The 17,536-nt window shown below is 47.1% G+C and overlaps 2 protein-coding genes across 4 annotated transcripts in view; one reads left to right on the forward strand and one right to left on the reverse strand.

Annotated features, from left to right (window-relative positions):
* Positions 1-7,060: 7,060 nt before the first annotated feature.
* LOC148501087 (uncharacterized) lies at positions 7,061-10,859 on the forward strand. The gene is made up of 2 exons (XM_088450969.1): positions 7,061-7,567; positions 9,837-10,859. The coding sequence occupies exons 1-2, from the start codon at positions 7,061-7,063 to the stop codon at positions 10,800-10,802; spliced, it is 1,473 nt and encodes a 490-aa protein (XP_088307095.1). The 3' UTR covers positions 10,803-10,859.
* A 3,311-nt stretch (positions 10,860-14,170) lies between these two features.
* DNAAF3 (dynein axonemal assembly factor 3) overlaps positions 14,171-17,536 on the reverse strand; it is a 48,780-nt gene continuing 45,414 nt past the window's right edge. For all 3 annotated transcript variants that reach the window (XM_088451004.1, XM_088451006.1, XM_088451003.1), the window contains one exon: positions 14,171-15,528. In XM_088451004.1, the coding sequence (XP_088307130.1) occupies positions 15,360-15,528 (169 nt within the window). In that variant the 3' untranslated portion in view covers positions 14,171-15,359. The remainder of the gene's footprint in view (positions 15,529-17,536) is intronic.

The raw sequence follows: 17,536 nt of genomic DNA on the forward strand, positions 1-17,536 counted from the left end.
ACCAAAAGGGGGCAGCTGTCGATTTTGATTGACAGCTTGCCCCGTTTTGGAGGCGGGCAGGGGGGATGGCTGGCCAAACGGAGACGTTCCCGAAGGAACGCCTGCTATTTGGGGGCGGCCCCACTGACAACACGAGTGATGTCAGTGGGTGAGCTTCTGGCTCTAATAGAGCCGAAAGCTCACTGGGGCTTGCGGAAATGAGACCCTACCACAAGGGTTTCGTCGCAAGCCCCGATGGTCACGACCATCGCCTGGCCGGTCGTTACCCACAGCTATGCAAGCGGCCAGGAGGTCGCACAAAAAAAGAAAGAAAAAAAAAACGCCCTGATTCAGAGCGAGCGCTCTTTCAGAGCGTCCGGCTCTGAATCAGGCCCAGAGAGCACTGCCTTGGTGGCATTGTTAAGATGCTTAAAGGTGATTTTTTTTTTTATAGCAGGATAGTGGAAGAGCCAGAACATGGGATCAGAGGGCACATCTTCATGAAATAAATTGCACAGACAATTTAATAACAGAGGACCTAATTCAGCTTTGGGAATAGAGTAAGATATAGCAAGTAACTGTGCATCTTGGTAAAACCATGCTGGGACAGATTTAAAATGTGCAGATAGATTTAGATTTGAGAAGGGTGTGTCCTAATGTCCTAACTGAAATATAAATTGCAGTGTAGAATAAAGCTCTGCAGTATTTGTGGGCTACATGCAAAAGCAGACAGTATTTACCCCAAATGTACTTGCACCAGAGCCGTAACTAGACCTTTTGGTGCCCTGTGCCAGAGAGAGCATTGGCGCCGCCCCCCCAATTTTTTAAATAGGGACATAAGCTAGTGCACCTGACAAAGGGCCATGGCCGCATGGGGAAGTGCCAGGGAAGAGATAGGGGAGGCCAGGAGATGTTGGGGAGAAAAGATGAGTAAGTTACAAGTCAGAATGATAATAAACAGGAAAATTGATAGGCCCAAACAGCTCCCTCTGCCCTGCAACGCCCTGTGCCATGGCACTTATCGCACCACCCTAGTTATGGCCCTGATTTGCACCCCTTGCATTGCAACATGGTCTGTCCAGGCTCACAGTTACTTGCTATATCGTACTCTATTGTCAAAACTAAATCAGACCCAGAGTTCCAAAAGGGTCGTAGTCTGGCCCAACCAAATGTGCCAGCAACCATTATTTTATTACTTATTTATAAACACTTACTTGTATAGCGCAGCATATAATGCTGAACTTTACACTTGCAAACAGTAATAGAACAAAACTGGGTAACAACAGACAGACCTAGACAGACAGACCTAGAGGTAGGAAGGCTCACAAGCTTACAGTCTATAGGGAAAAAAAAGGACATTAATACACAAGGTTAGGTGCTTATCTATTGCATAATGGTCCAGGCAGATTGCAAAGGTTCTTAATGGGCTGTATAATATAGTCACACAGCAATGTTGGCCAAAGGTTGGGTATGGGATGGCGGCAGTCAGGATCCCGGTCAGAATTCCAAAGCCAGCATCCTGACAGGATTAGCATACAGACACTTGTTGGTTGGAATGATACCCCTCACCTTGTGACAGACAGAAAAACAACAAACATTAAGCAATAGCAAGAGAGATCATCAGAAAAACTGGACATGGAAAGAAGACCCAACCAATGGAACGTGGAGGATTCATCCACCAATAGAAGACATAACATGTATATATATATAAAAAAGAAAAAAAAAGGCAAGCAAAACACACAAAGCATACTGAAACAATATACTGTAAATAGCAGCATGGGGTCTTCAGATGTCTTGTACCTATACCAGCCCGGAGACTTCTTTGAGCACTGTACTGTTTGCCATCTCTCTCATTGGGGGAAGGCCTAACAGGTGAGCCAAGGGACGTGTATGATCCTACCAGTCAAGCAAACCAATTTTGTCGAGACCGAATGCAGAGCAGAATCTGTCAATAGCAGAGGGGACCTTCAAGGAGAGTACTTTCCCATCTTGTAGCCCCTGATGGGTAAATGGGAATCCCCAGTAGTACTTGATAACAATTTTACAAAGCTCCCTTATCAGGAGTATCAATAGTCTATACTGGAGTGTGTGCCAGGACAAGTCTTAATAGACTTGCACTCTGTTGCCATCAAGACCACTTACCCATTTGAGGATTTTCTCATTTTGTGAAAAATAATGAAGTCTACAGGTGACATCAAAAGGATGATCACCAGCCAACCCCTTCAGTCTCAAAGCCCGGTCAGCCCTGTCATATTCAATAGCATTACTTGGGTCCAGAATTTCACCGAAGATTTTTAGTGAAAGCAAAGATCAAACCATGCACGGGAACATGCTAGGGAAAACCTCTTACTCTGTCATTTTTACAACCTCTATTATCAAAGTCATCAATTTTGTGTTGCATAGCCCTCATATCAACTGTGTTGCTCATCTGTGTCAGGCAGTTGAAAGAAGATTGTCTGAAGTATTGTTGCCATCTTCTTAGGTGGAGACTCTTGCCCCAAGGTGTGTTAGGTTTACTGCAATGTGAATGATCTAGGACCCTAAGGGCCCTAGTCAGGGAGGTGACCAAGAACCCGATAGTCACTCTGTCAGAGCTACAGCATTCCTCTGTGGAGAGAGGAGAACCTACCAGAAGGACAACCATCTCTGCAGCAATCCACCATTCTGGCCTGTATGGTAGAGTGGCCAGACGGAAGCAACTCCTTAGTAAAAAGCACATGGCAGCCCACCTGGAGTTTGCCAAAATGCACCTGAAGGACTCTCAGACCATAATGAGACAAAGATTGAACTCTTTGGTGTGAATGCCAGGCGTTATGTTTGGAGGAAACCAGGCACCGCTCATCACCAGGCCAATACCATCCCTACAGTGAAGCATGGTGGTGGCAGCATCATGCTGTGGGGATGTTTTTCAGCGGCAGTAACTGGGAGACTAGTTAGGATAGAGGGAAAGATGAATGCAGCAATGTACAGAGACATCCTGGATGAAAACCTACTGCAGAGCGCTCTTGACCTCAGACTGGGGCGACAGTTCATCTTTCAGCAGGACAACAAACCTAAGCATACAGCCAAGATATCAAAGGAGTGGCTTCAGGACAACTCTGTGAAAGTCCTTGAGTGGCCCAGCCAGAGCCCAGACTTGAATCCAATTGAACATCTCTGGAGAGATCTGAAAATGGCTGTGCACCGACGCTTCCCATCCAACCTGATGGAGCTTGATAGGTGCTGTAAAGAGGAATGGGTGAAACTGCCCAAAGATAGGTGTGCCAAGCTTGTGGCATTATATTCTAAAAGACTTGAGGCTTTAATTGCTGCCAAAGGTGCATCAACAAAGTATTGAGCAAAGGCTGTGAATACTTATGTACATGTGACTTCTTAGTTTTTTTTTTATATTAAATTTGCAAAAAAAACTTTTTACATGTTGTCATTATGGGGTATTGTGTGCAGAATTTGGAGGACAAAAATGAATTTATTCCATTTTGGAATAAGGCTGTAACATAACAAAATGTGGAAAAAGTGAAGCGTAGTGAATACTTTCCAGGTGCACTGTATACAGAAAAGCAGGGCCGTAGCTAGGGTGGTGCGGTCGGTGCCTCCGCACAGAGGGCAACATTGCTGAGGGCGGAACGCCGACGCCCGCCATCTCATATATAATTGTATTCTCTGACTCTGTGTTCAGCGGTACCCAGCATAGAGGAAGAAGACAGCAGCATCCTCCCAGCAACCTATTGTGATAGGTGAGACGGAGACGTCGTGATATTTCCCTCCTAAGGATCCCAGGGGTCAGTGAGGAGTGCTGTGTGGTGGCGCTGGCTGTCGAGGAGTGGCGCAGTGCGGAGTTCCTTGTGTGTACCGGCTGTGTGGATACAGGACTGAATGACACACATGACCGAGGACCAGCCAGTGCCAGGTGAGATCTGAGTCTCTGACTGGTCCAGAGAGAGACTGGGGCGGCAGTATGAAAAGTAGTGGCCAGCCCAGCAGCCTGCTCCAGCCCGCATCCATTACAGCTCCTGTGCTGCTTTATTCAGAAAAAATAAATAAATGTATATACACATATATAAATGAATGTATATGTGTGTGTAATAGATAGATAGATCTAGCTATGTGTGTGTGTATTTTGCAAGTGATTTTTGTTAGATAAGCAGGCGGGGGGGGGGGGGAACTTTCTCACACAAGGTACCAAAATGTCTAGCTACGGCTCTGCAGATAAGTGTCCACAGGTCTCAGAGATGCCGCATGGCGACAGCAGGGGCACAGGCGGCAGTAAGCTGACATCGCCAGATCTGGTAACGGGGACCTGGACCCTGCCGGTTTGAATCTTCTTGGCATGGTCAGGGCATCGGTTTCTTCTGCTGCTGAGCCTTTGAGAAGGGAGTAGGATTTTTTTTTCAATTTATTGACTTGTTTCCTCTGAGTCTTTATGGGAAACTACAAACTTAATTTATTTAGTGAAACATCTTTTTGTGCAAGTCTCAATTTTTCTGGATGAAATAGAGGTAACCTGCCACCTACTTGTCTTTTACCGCTACATGAAGCAGTGTGGGGGATAATAAAGCGTTCTTTGCCCCGGATATGAGTGTTGATATTTAGACCATCTATTGCCTGCTTTTTGTGCTTCCTTGTCCATTTATGAAGGCTACCACTAGTTGTCTGAAAAGCGCTTTAGATGTTTTTACTGTAGTTCAGGTACAAATTATTTGATGTGCACACCACAATGCTCTTGCATCAGAGAGGCTTGAAGGCAGTCTTCCATCTTTTGACTCCACACTGAGCACTTTAGATTTCTAGTGCAGATGAGCCACCCAACTCTTGGACATTTATAGTGTGTTAATGACTATTCAAGATAGGTAGTGACTATTCTTTTCATGTCTGATCTTGCCACAAGTCCATGGCTATACTGGTGTTCTGCATCCATTTTAAAAGTTAAGTTAATCAAGAGTTTTTGTATTTCCTTACCATATTGTGGGAAACTCAAGTTGCAGGTCTCCCATATGCCAGCTTACCCACGGGAGGACACTTATGGTAGAAGGAAACCCAAATAAGAGCTCCTCTCTGAAGACCCCTGCAGAGATTGTATCTGATAAGACCATTGTTAACACCTGCAACACTAATACTCTGTCTCGCAGGGTTACCAGAAATTGCAGTGGTTTATAAAGGCATCAGGTGACTGTTGCTGAAAATCAGGATTGATCCATGTTTCAGTTAAAAAAATAAAATATTAGCTCATTTAGAGCATCTTGCTTTGCGTACTACATATTTTGTGATTTTCCCATTACTAGAATATTACTAGACTGCTTTCAGAGTGCCGCCAGCAGGGCTACCATAAGATCCTAGGAGATGTTGAGAAACCAAACGGTAGTCACATAACCAGGAAATTATGTCCCAGACTGCAGACCCAGAGGTAGTAATGATGCTGTGTTTCAAAGGATGGAACATAAACTTCATTAAAAATTTATTTTATTTTATTAGCTGAAGATCTAATACGTGCAAAAACTCAGTTTGTTTGCCAGGAAGAATATGGTTCTATATGGCTATCCTTTGCTGCTGCAAATCTGGGGTTTCTGATTTCATAAAAAAGCACGCGAATGCTAGAATAAGCATGAGAGGACATAAGCACCCTGTTTTTTATTGTGCTAATACTGGTTAAAACTGGTTTGGGGGTTGCAGTCTTGTTATAGGTTAGGTTAGTGGGTCAATCAGTAGTGACAGCCTATCAGGGACCTGTTTGGGCGGGCTCTGTTTATGAATATTAGGGAGGAGTCAGCTTTCTCTTTTCCAGTTGTGATCTCCTCTGGATAAGTACCTCAGTGTCATAAGACTAAGCTATTATTCCTGCTATTGTTGTTTTACCTACAATTTTCTACCATATAATTCCTTCCTCTTCTCTATTGTTTCTCCTTCATTTATCTGTCTCATAGTGTACCCCCCCTTTCCTACACGCTCCTCACCCCCCTGTCTGCTCTTATTACACCCCCCCACCATCTTTTGCCAATCCATCATGCCGCGCCCGCACCGCAATGCCCCCCCCCCCAGCGGTTGGCCGATGCAGCCAGGCCGCTTGCAGTGGCCGCCGCTTCCCCTTACACGCGCGGTGCGCGCACTGCACCCGCGCGTATGTCATCACGGGCACGGCGGCGCCCGCTTCCAGCGCGGGCACCGGCGTCCTCGCGCCCTCACCGTCGGGCCTGCAAGTCTGGCTGGCCCGCGGTGGGGGCCCTTCCCCGAGTCCATCACAATCGCGGCTCCCATCGCTGGCCCCGCTCAGATGGCGGCGGCGGCCATTTTAGGTGCGCAGGGGCGGCAGAGCCCTGCGTTAATGGCCGCCGGCCGCCAGGACTCGGCTGGCAGCGCGGGGATAAGAGGCTTGGCGCCCTCATCGCCGGGCCCCCAGGTCTGGGTGGCCTGCCGGGGGGGCCCTTCTCCCCATGCCTTTAATATGACAAGGGCTGGCGGCGGGAGAATCGCTGCGGTAGCCGCGGCTCCCGTCGTTGGCCCCGCCCACATTACGGCGGCGGCCATTTTAGATGTGCAGGGCTTGCAGAGCCCTGCGTTAATGGCCGCCGGCTGTCGGGACTTGGGGAGGGCGGGTTCGCTGACCCCAGTACCCGGCCCCGCATGCATTGTTACCCAGGCACCTGCAGAGCCACAGCGTTTGCGCAGCCCTTTTTCAACTACCTCCACTGCTTTAGGGGCAGGGAGGACGGGGCGCAACACCCCTAGCAGAGCACAAACCCCCTCGGATAATGTGCTTTTCTCCAGCCCCGCAGGGTTGCAGGCTTCCCCTATTAGGCGTAGTGCTGCTGCGGATGGACACGGCAGTGTCTCCGCTCGTAGCACCCCCATTACGCCGCAGTATGTGCTACCTCTCGCGGCGCCATTGCCGCAGGCGCCCAGCATTGCGTTTTATGGCCCTGCGCGGCATAATTTGCCTTTGCACAGCCCGGCATTGGGGGCGCAGTGGTCCCCTTATTTTGCTCAGGGCTTAGCGCAGCAAGTGCTCCCAACCGTCCCTCCAGCGTTTCCGCAGCAGTGCTTCGACCCGCGGCTGTCTCAGGCAGCGGGTCAGTTCATGCACCAGGTGATGCCGCCCTATGCGGGACAGCAATTTTATTCTGCCCCTTCATGGCTCCGCTTGCAGCATCCGGTTTCTCACCAGGCACCAGACTATATTGTCAGGCAGGACCCAATTCAGCAACCCCCTCTGCCAGCGACCCCTCCTCCGGTTAGGCCACTCACCCCCCCCCCATGCTCAAGCCACGCGCAGGCGAGGGCTTCCCCATCCGCAGTGGTCCCGACCCAAGCCCCCGCAGCGGCCTCTGTTGCACACGAGATTGTGTCTAACACTGTTGTTACAAGTCCACAGGGTCCATCTGCTTCGGCCGTCATTGCTGTTGATGCTGTGTCTACAGAGGATGCCCAGCCGTCGTCAAACCCGAACGTGATGGACATGCCACGCGGCGCAAGTCAGGAGGCGGTTTCCGCCGTGGCGTCAGCTACCCCGTCGACTTCCGAAGCAGGTGAGATACCATTGCACCACAGCCACATAGATTTGTCACACTCGGAGGATTCCTCCGACTCTTCCAGTTCAGTAGATAAACCGCGTAAGCTAATGCGCTATTTCGTTCAGCAATTGAAAGGGAAGCGTAAAAGCCCGAATAGAGCGCGTAGTTCTGCAGGCAGCTCGGTTCCGGATGCGACGGGTGATGCCGTACACTGCTCTAACACTGCCATTTTAAGAGGCGTTAGGTCGAAAGTGAGGGAGCGTATTAGGAAGGGCAAATACGTAGACATGTTTGCCATTACGCATGACGCCAAAAAAGCTTTGGATACAGCTAAATCTGGGGGGGCAACAGCGGAGGAGGCGCGGCGCAGCTACGCCAATTGGCTTTGCGGGATGTATATATTTGCGGCTTGCTACACTGAGACTAGGCCTGCCGAGTTTCTGAACATCCTGAAGTACTTACACCTCGTTCACAGCATTCAGTTGTCCGCTAGGCATAATGTGTGGCGGCAATATGACGAGGCTTTCCGTAAGAAGCAGGATGGCCAGAAAATTCTTAGCTTCGGCTATAAGGACGTGGAGGTCTGGCTTGAGGTCACTCAGCAGAACAAACCCACCACAGAAGCACCAGTGGGCCGTAAGCAGCCCTTTGTTGCCCGCCCAGGTTTCAACACGGCAGGAAAGGGAAAGTGCTTTGCCTTTAATAATGGGCAGTGTAACAGAGGAGCAAGCTGCCGTTTTAAGCATGTCTGTCTGTCATGTGGAGGCAATCACGCAGTTAAAGAGTGCAGGCGCACAGGCGGGCAGGCAGCGGGACAGGGCGAGCAGCGAGCTGCTAAATAGAGCCGCTTCACCAATACAGTTAGATGTGTTGGAGCGGTGGTTGGGCCGCTATCCGCTTAGGGCGGAAGCAGCCTTTTTATTGCAAGGTTTTCAGGAGGGTTTTCGTTTGCCAATAGTTAGGTCAGTTGCAGCGTTAGCAAAAAGGAACCTTAAATCGGCTAGGGATTATCCTGATATTGTGAGAGCCAAAGTAATGGCGGAGGTGGAATTGGGCCGCATGGTTGGCCCTTTCTCATCTCCTCCTTTAGTGGATTTGTGCATTGCTCCCTTGGGAGTTGTGCCCAAGAAGGAGGTGGGTAAATTTCGGCTGATTCAGCACCTGTCCTACCCGGAGGGAGGATCAGTTAACGACGCTCTGGACCCGAGGGACTGCAGCGTCACTTACCAATCTTTCGAGGACGCCCTCCGGATAGTGCAGGGGTTGGGGTAGGGGAGCGCTATTGGCAAAAATAGACATAGAGTCGGCTTTCAGGTTACTTCCATTGCACCCCGACTCTTTTAGGTTCATGGGTTTTAAGTTCGAGGGTTCATATTTCGTGGACAAATGTTTGCCAATGGGTTGTTCCATTTCCTGTGCCTTTTTCGAGTGCTTTAGCTAATTTTTGCAATGGTGCATTCGAGTGGGTTCGGGAAAAACTGGGATAGCCCATTACTTAGATGATTTTTTATTAGTTGGTCCAGCTGATAGCGGTGTCTGCAGCGAGCTGCTTTTATCAGTGCAGGCTCTTTTTCGCGTTATGGGCGTGCCCATTGCGACGAAGAAGACAGAAGGGCCTACCACAGTTTTGTCCTATTTAGGTATCGAGATTGATACCGTGATGGGTTTATGTCGATTGCCCCAGGATAAAGTCAGTAAGATGCGGGAGTATTTAGGGCTCTGCCTCTCTGCAAGGAAAATTTCATTGAGGCAGTTGCAGTAGTTACTCGGCCTACTTAATTTTTCTTGCCGAGTGATTCGTATGGGTAGGATCTTCTGCCGTCGGTTGGAGAGGGCCACGGCGGGCGTTAAAAAGGCGCACCATTTAATTCGTTTGACTAGGGAGCTTAAGGAGGACGTGCGTTTGTGGTGTGCCTTTTTACGGGATTTCAATGGGGTGAGGATTTGGTTACCCGAATTGGTGGCCAACTCTGAACTCCAGCTTTATACGGATGCGTCCGGAGCTTGCGGTTTGGGGGCATTTTTCGAGGGGCAGTGGTGCGCGGAGCCATGGGCGAAAAGCTGGCAGGACGCCGGTTTGACATCTAATATGCTCCTTTTGGAGCTTTTTCCGATTGTGGTGGCAGTAGAGATTTGGGCTGCGCAGCTTAGCAATCGTAGCATAAGTTTCTGGTGCGATAACTTGGGGGTAGTCCAGGCCATTAACAATCAGAGGTCAGTCTGCCCTCAGGCTCTCAGTTTACTGAGGCATCTGATACTTTTGTGTCTAAAGGGGAACATTGATTTCAGGGCTCGGCACGTCCCTGGCGTTGAGAACGAGATAGCGGATACTTTGTCTCGTTTTCAATGGACTAGGTTCAGGGCATTGGCGCCTGCAGCCAGCGCCCAGGGCTTACCTTGTCCCGCTCATGTCTGGCAGATCATCGGGCCGGCATCGATGGACTCGCGTTGAGAGCTTTGGCACCGAGCACCTTAAAGTCATATACGGCAGCGTGGGATTCGTGGCTGGCTTTCTTAGCTGAAGTAGATCGGGGTAAGAATATTGAGGATAGCATGTTGCAATTTGTTTGGATGTGGCACGAGCGGGGCCGGTCTAAGGCCGCAATGTCCGGCGCCTTAGCCGGCATCTCGTATTTTTCGCGCTTGCGTGGTTTGGTAGACCCAACCAAGTCGTTCCTTCTGGCCAAGGCTTTAAAAGGTTGGGCTAGAGAGCAGGCAGGGCCAGGTGACTCTCGGAGGCCGGTTGACACCGGTTTGTTGAGAAATCTCCTGGTGGCAGTAGCAGGAGTAGCCTTGGGGCAGTATGAATCCTTTTTGTTTCAATTAGCTTTTGTGTTGGCATTTTTCGGAGCGCTGCGGGTAGGCGAGTTGGCAGCCGCTAGCAAGAGAGCAACAAGCTTGGGGATTCTTTTGAATAACGTGATGGTTAAGTCGGATTTGATCTTGCTCAAAATTCAAAGATCAAAGACCGACCAATTAGGTAGGGGGCATTGGCTGTCGATCCCTGCGCATCCGGACCCGAGCATATGTCCAGTAACCATAGCTAGGCATTACAATTCTCAGCGTCCGCAAGGCGGTTTGCAATGGCTAGTTCATGAGGACCTTTCGCCACTGACACGTTTTCAGTTTTCTGCAATTTTTAAGCGGTGTTTGGTAGCGCTTGATTTGCCGGTTGAGCTTTACGGCACACATTCGTTTAGGATTGGCGCAGCTACTTGTGCGGCAGCAGCGGGCTCTTCCAGCGACGCAATCAAACGGTTGGGTCGTTGGAGGTCTTCCGCTTATAAAGGTTACGTGAGAGGCGACATGCTGCCTAATTAGACAGCGCATCTGGCGAGTTTGTTTTTTGGGAAACCCAGTGCCTTAAGCTACCCGCCGCTAGGGGGGGTTGGAGTTCTTTTCACCTTTAGCCCTCCATTGAGGTTTTGGTGTTGTTCACCTCCATCTGGGTCACTCAGATAACTCAGTTTCCCCGACCTTGTTGTTGGTTACTTGAAATTCGAATTAAAACTAACGTTCTTTTAAATAATTTCCCCTTACAGGTTGTGGTAGGGTGTTTGATAGGGTGTGGATCGTAGGCCATTCATGTGTGTTTTGGGCTTGCAGGCACCCCCTTGCTCGTGATAGCCCCGGTAATGTACGCTGGATCGGGGTGCGAGGCTTTCGTTGGAGTGGTCTGTTGCCTCTTCTTTGGGAATCAGAGAAGAAATGGGGTGCCCCGGATTGCTTGATCATCCACTTAGGCGGCAATGATTTGGGCACTTGTAAGGGTGTTGAGGTTATCCTGGCCATTAAAAGGGATTTTCAAATAATAGCCGAGCGTTGGCCACAGGTGCATTTGGTGTGGTCGGAGGTTATTCCTCGTAGGTTTTGGCGAGGGGAGCAAGGTGGCGCGGCTTTGGATAGGGTGAGAAGGAAACTGAATGCCGCTGTGTCTCGTCATGTAGAGGGTCTGGGAGGGCGTGTCATTAAACACCCCCGTATACGTTTTGAGGAGGTTGACTTCTACAGAGAGGATGGAGTGCATTTGGCAGGAGAAGGTTTGGCATTGTTTGTTTCGGCTCTTTTGTCGGGCATGGGTAGAAGTTAGTGGTCCTGTTAGCTGGTGGCGGTTCGTTGTCTAGGGATCTCGTTTTGGCGGAAAGCAGTGCTCCTCGGCGGCTCAATTTAGTGCAGCTGAACTTGGCTAGCATCCCCCCTTTGAGAGAGGCGAGTCGGTTGCTGCCTTAGGGGAGGACCAGGTCTCCATCTTATGGAGGGATCAGCACTGTGCTAGATTAAGGGGGGATGGTACTACTCAAGGCAGCTCACATCGGGTGGTGGATTCTCCACCTCCTTCTTAGTAATACTCTTAAACGGGCTGTAGTCGAGTTAGCACTGCTTTTTCGCCACCATGCTCGATCATTACAATTTCAATTCCTAATCTGATTTCGATAAATTTGGCTGCGACCTCTTTTTTGCAAATCTATATCGTTGTCAGTGTCTTTATTTTAGTTGGATAAGTTTGATTTAAGTATGGTAGAATAATAAAACTATGGGTGACTTAACATTTCTGTTCATTTCTAACTGCAATTAATTTGTATCAATTTCTTACAATGTCCTGGACCCAAAAGGTCATGTATAGAGAATGTGTATTTCTTGGTTGTGTTTTCTCACTTCCACGAAAGTGACAAAATTAAGGCCCAGGTCCATTACGTAGATAGTCTGTTATATGTCTGCCAGAGTACATTCTGGCATTCTTGTACGGTTGCTTGACGCAACAGAAATTTTTTCTTCAATTCATCATGGGTAATTGCTGTAAACTATATTCAGTACCTTTTTGAATCATTGTCAAGACACCCACAACATGACACTCCTTAAGGACCATTAAGCCTACATATGACTGCCCCAACATTCAAGAATGAAAATAAAAAATTTCATAAAACAAACCTTCACGTGCTAATGTCCCTCACCCAAAATTACCCCAATTGTTCCAAATGATCCCTCACCTGTACTCAAAAACTTCCCATGCCATGCAGACCTCATCACATATCTCCAACATGCTACAGACCTTTCAACAAGTCCATCACACGCCTCCAACATTTTTACTACTTTGCTCATATCTCCCCACGGTAGAGATTTTGCCGAAACCCTACAAAATACCAGAAAAAAAAAAAGGAGTGGTGCTTGATCATGGAGAGATGCCCGATTCTGCATGTCTTAATGATGGTGCCAAGTAGATTTACTGCAATTCACAGTGATAGAGCATGTTCTGCAGAATACACTGCACTTGTCATCCTATTGGCTGTGCTGTGTGACCACCCTGCAGTGAGCAGAGGTGGTCTAAGGCCACAGAACTAAACTGCTCCCATTTAGACTTAAGGGGCCCATACATCTGAGGTGCATTTCTCATTCCCCGATCCAAACCACCAATCGGAACGCTGATCAGCAGCCATCAATAATCGGTGTGTTAGTCGGGGTAATTCGGGATTTTTAACATGCAGAATTTCCCAGTTATACCTATTCCAACCATTTCCTGTTAGGATCAGGGAGTTGAGATCTTTCAACATGTTGAAAACTTGAGATTCCCTGACCCCCACTGTCGGCAGAACTGGGAGTTGCTCCAATCAATCGTAGATGTATGGTGGCCTTTATTCTCTTACATAAAGCAGAGAACAAGCTAGTTCGATAGTAGCCGTAGAGACTAGCCAGGCGGCTGGTGGACTGTGACCACATGCACCACCACTGCTTTGGAAAATATGTCCACTGTTTAGTGTATTCAAATATTAAAGTGACAAAATAGGGACTTACTGTATCCATTGATTCTATCAGAGTATACAGCATTAGTATAATTTAGTGCAGGGGTAGCCAACCTCGGTCCTTGAGAGTTACCAGCAGTTCACGTTTTCCAGATCACCCAGCAGGTGCATTCATTATTCACTAACACATTTGAAAAGATCCACAGGTGAAGCTAATTATTTCACTTGTGATTCTGTGAGGAGACCTTGAAAATATGCACTGTTGGTAGCACATGAGGACCAGGGTTGGCTACCCCTGATTTACTGCACATCTTCCCAAATAGCTCTAAATAAAAATGTAGTAGATAGAGACGTGCAGTTTGGTTCTCCAGAAATCCGAATTCACCCATATTTTGTGAATCCCGGAAGATCAGATCTCTTGAGGAGATCCTGCAAGATCTGAGAGTCACGGTTCTGCTCTTCCCGCGGTTCGGAATTCTCATTTTAGATCTGAATTTCAAGTTTTGGATTGCAAAAATTACATGATTTTAGCGGTTTTTGAAAAGTTAAAAAAAAAAAAAAACCACACCCAGATCCAAAAACCAAAACACTTGAGGGCGATTTTGCAAAACCAAAAACACAAAGATGAATCCGGATCGAAAACTAGTGGGGTCAGCGCACACATCTAGTAATAGCGATCTAATGCTGTCCCTTCCATGTGCGTAACCAATACTCATAAACATGCAGCAGTCCACTAGAAAGAAATAGTTGTTAGTGAATATAAGGAGGGGGGCCGCCTATGAATTTTGGTTTAGCACAGAAAATGGCTGCCAGCAGTATATGTTGGCAACAGCCACAATTGAAATCAGGACAGACTTCAAAGATGCAACTTGCAATAGGAAAATTAAACTAGAATACTGAGGTACAGTAATGGAGAAGGTGGCAACGTTTAGATAACACATACAAGGTGCCCAATTATGAATGGTATTTTTATTATTTAACAATGACAAGAAACCAGTTCCATAAAATTAATAAATAGGAAGATAAATAAGTGCATGTTAATGAACAGGTTAGTAGATAGACAAGCTGTACGCCACACAGAGATTAAAACCATCTCCTAGTGTGGCCATAAGCCAATTGCTATATAAATTAACTGTTCTGTACAGTGAAATATAATTTAATCGGACAAGAAGCTTCGTATGATTTCCTCAACTTTACATTAAACTCAAAGATGGAGATTTATCAAAGCATGGAGAGAGAATAATAGAGGAGAGATAAAGTACCAACCAATCAGCTTCTGTCATTTTACAGGCTGCATTTGAAAAATTACAGTTAGAAGCGGATTGGTTGGTACTTTCTCTCTCTCCAAGATTTGATAACTCTCCTCCACTATCACAAAAAAAAAAAAACTTTACACTAAAAAGGAGAATCCCATTTACAAACTGTAAAAATATATTTTGTAGGATTTTTTGTGAGATTATATTTACTTAAATGCACATAAGCAGGTTGATAGTGTACAACATAGTTTTACGCAACAATGGAACCCAACTCCTCCAGGGTTTGTTATCTATATACAGTACCTGGGGAAACTCGAAGCACAAAAAAAAAATAAAAAAAAAATAAGAATTCATTAATCTGCATAATTTGTTACATTTCTTTTAATTCATGCTCGGCAGGCTAGCCAGTGAAATCCTACAAAATATATTTTGATATTAATAGAATTTTTTAAACTTTTACAAACAAATGGACAAATGTAAAGTTTTTCCATGACAAATAAAGCTTTAAAGATTCAGATATAGTAAAGGGCTCAACATAATCTATTGTAGAGGCGTGTGATCTGTTGCCTTTCAGTAGGCTTACTCTTGTACACATATTGGGGGCATAATGGATCATACACGTACAATATCGAAGACAAAACGGGTGTTACAGTAAGAAAACTGTCAGCAAAATTGTAGTCTGGTCTTTTTCCTGCGCTGAAAATATAGAGTCCTCGTTTGCAGTCACCGTAAGCTTGCTGTAGACCGAATCCTGCTGCTAGGTTGGAAAATGAACTTTAGCCTGAAGTGGATGGCTGTGATTGGTTAGAATTACAAATGTATAATAGATTTCTGAAAGGAGAAATAGCCCAACTTAAACAATCCTGATTGCTGCGTCTGTTTTTTCAGATTCCATTTTTCTCTTCTGCACAGTCATCTACCCGCTCAAATACAGCAATATGATCTCTCTTCCAGTCCGTGTTTTCCTTGGATGCAAATCCTGCCTCTTTTGCAACTTTGGTCACTATGGTGACGTAGCTCTTCACCTTGTCCACATGAAGATCCACCATGAACCTAAAAACAGAGTGTGTCTTTATAGCCAATACCAATAAATACAAAACACAATAAGCTACAGAAGTTGTATGCAACGCAATATTCCAACACCTTCATTATTAGTAGATCTCAATCCTTCCATCCCACTTTCTTCTTGAAAGGGAAATACAGATGTAATCTCATATGGGATGAGTACAGGATTCCGGCACATGGGATCCCGGCGGTCAGAATCCAGACGCCGGCACCCTGGCAGGGTTAGAATGCAGACACTTGTCAGTCACTATCCTAACCCTTCCCTCTCCCTATGTGGTGCCTGAACCTAATGCACCCCCCCCCCCTCCCCCCCCGCCCGCAACCACCTAACCCTCCCCCTAATCCCAGTACTTACCTTTGGGGTTCAGACCTACGAGATTCTGACAAGTGCCCGGATTCCAGAGTCTGCGTTCTGACCGCCGGCATCCCCTTTAATAGGACATTGAACGTATCCCCCTCATACATCTAGCCTCAATACGTCATGTAGCATTACTTGCCTGGCATGAGTGACCCGCCAGGTCCCGCGAGACTCAGATGTGTTTTCGGCAAAAAAAAAAAAAAAAAAAAGACGCCGGACACTAGCAAAGTCGCATTGCGATGCATCTAGGACACACCAGCAGACTCTGACGATTAATTTGATGTGCGACACGTGTGCACCCGAGTCTGTGTCTAAGTCACACTGTGCATGAGTCCAGAGTCTGTGCATGCAGAGTCTCAGTTGCGATTAAGATGCAAGGTCTCCAAAATGTATTCGGTGTTACGGTGCAGTGACTGGGAGCTGCCTGAGCAGATGCACAGAGATGGTCAGTCTTGGTGTGCGGCTGATCTGGTTGTGAACCCAGACGGATAATCGATCAGATTGGAGGCCATCCTCATACAGAAAATCTGCACCTAGCTGTGACCGATGGTTGTGTCTGAAGGGACAACAAGCGGCATTTCAGAGTGTAAAGACTATTAAAGTGGGCGTCTCAGTCCTTGCACATGCACGAATGTATACCAGGAAAGGACTAGTATTTCATCTGCGGCTTTATGCAAATGCCACTAACGCCAGAAGATGGACTCTGCAGTGTTCAACTCTGAATCAGGCCCTTCAGGTTTTGTTTTTTTGTCCAATCTTGTCCCGTGTACAATAATATAAAAAAGGTACTTTGTCCAATATGCTGCAAATGCCAAATAATTCTCATTAGAAGAGAGGGCAAAAATGGGCATTATGGTGCAAATCACCTCTGCAATTTGGGAGGGAGGTCATGGTCACATTGGCGGCAGTATGATCGATGGCATTTTCAAAGGTGTGCTCTGGTCAATAGATTATACTGATGAATGATCCTTAGGGTTTACAGGATTTTTTTAGAGAAAAATCTCAAACTGATCCACCCTGAATGTAGCATGTGAAAAGGCTTTGGACAACTCTGGGTCTCATTCAGAGCTACCTGCACAGCAGCCACAGGTGTGGAGCCCAACATCTGCATCTGGGTGAATTACGGGTGTCAGTTACAAGGAAGCAGCCGGATTCACAGCTGTGGTTAAATGGGAGCAGCCGGGCAGCTACAGGGCCCTTGCAATTAGCAGAAGCTTCCAGTTGGCGTGACTATACAGTGATAAAGTGTTTGCAAGGATCTGGCGATTTTAGATGGATCTTCTGCACCCAGGAAAGTGCTGGGGCAAATATGTGCTGATAGTGACGATGGCTGTTCTCACCAGCAGATGTAAAGGGCTGTGCAGTCGCTTAGGTGCAACCAACTCTGAATACAGGAAGAAGCGGAGGCTATTTTCCTGCACACGTCCGCAAACGTGCTCGCATTGCGTGCAGATCCGAATCAGGACCTTAGTGTGGACAAGGCAAAAGACTAGTCAGGTTAAATATTTAATTTACCGCACCTAGGGCCACTGCTAATTTATAAAAACTTCACACTTCCCAATGGCTACTGCAAGGGGAGGCAGATCCATGCTATACTGATGGGCATTTCCGGCTGGTAACTTCCAGTCACGGGCATGT

This window comes from Taudactylus pleione, unplaced genomic scaffold, assembly GCF_031769625.1.
Source record: "Taudactylus pleione unplaced genomic scaffold, aTauple2 ptg000535l, whole genome shotgun sequence".
NCBI lineage: Eukaryota > Metazoa > Chordata > Amphibia > Anura > Myobatrachidae > Taudactylus > Taudactylus pleione.

Coding starts and splice junctions, on each gene's coding strand:
- LOC148501087 (XM_088450969.1), top strand. CDS start 7,061: ATGCCGCCCTATGCGGGACAGCAATTTTATTCTGCCCCTTCATGGCTC. Junction 7,568..9,836: donor CCTCCGACTCTTCCAGTTCA/GTAGATAAACCG, acceptor TCAATGGACTAG/GTTCAGGGCATTGGCGCCTG.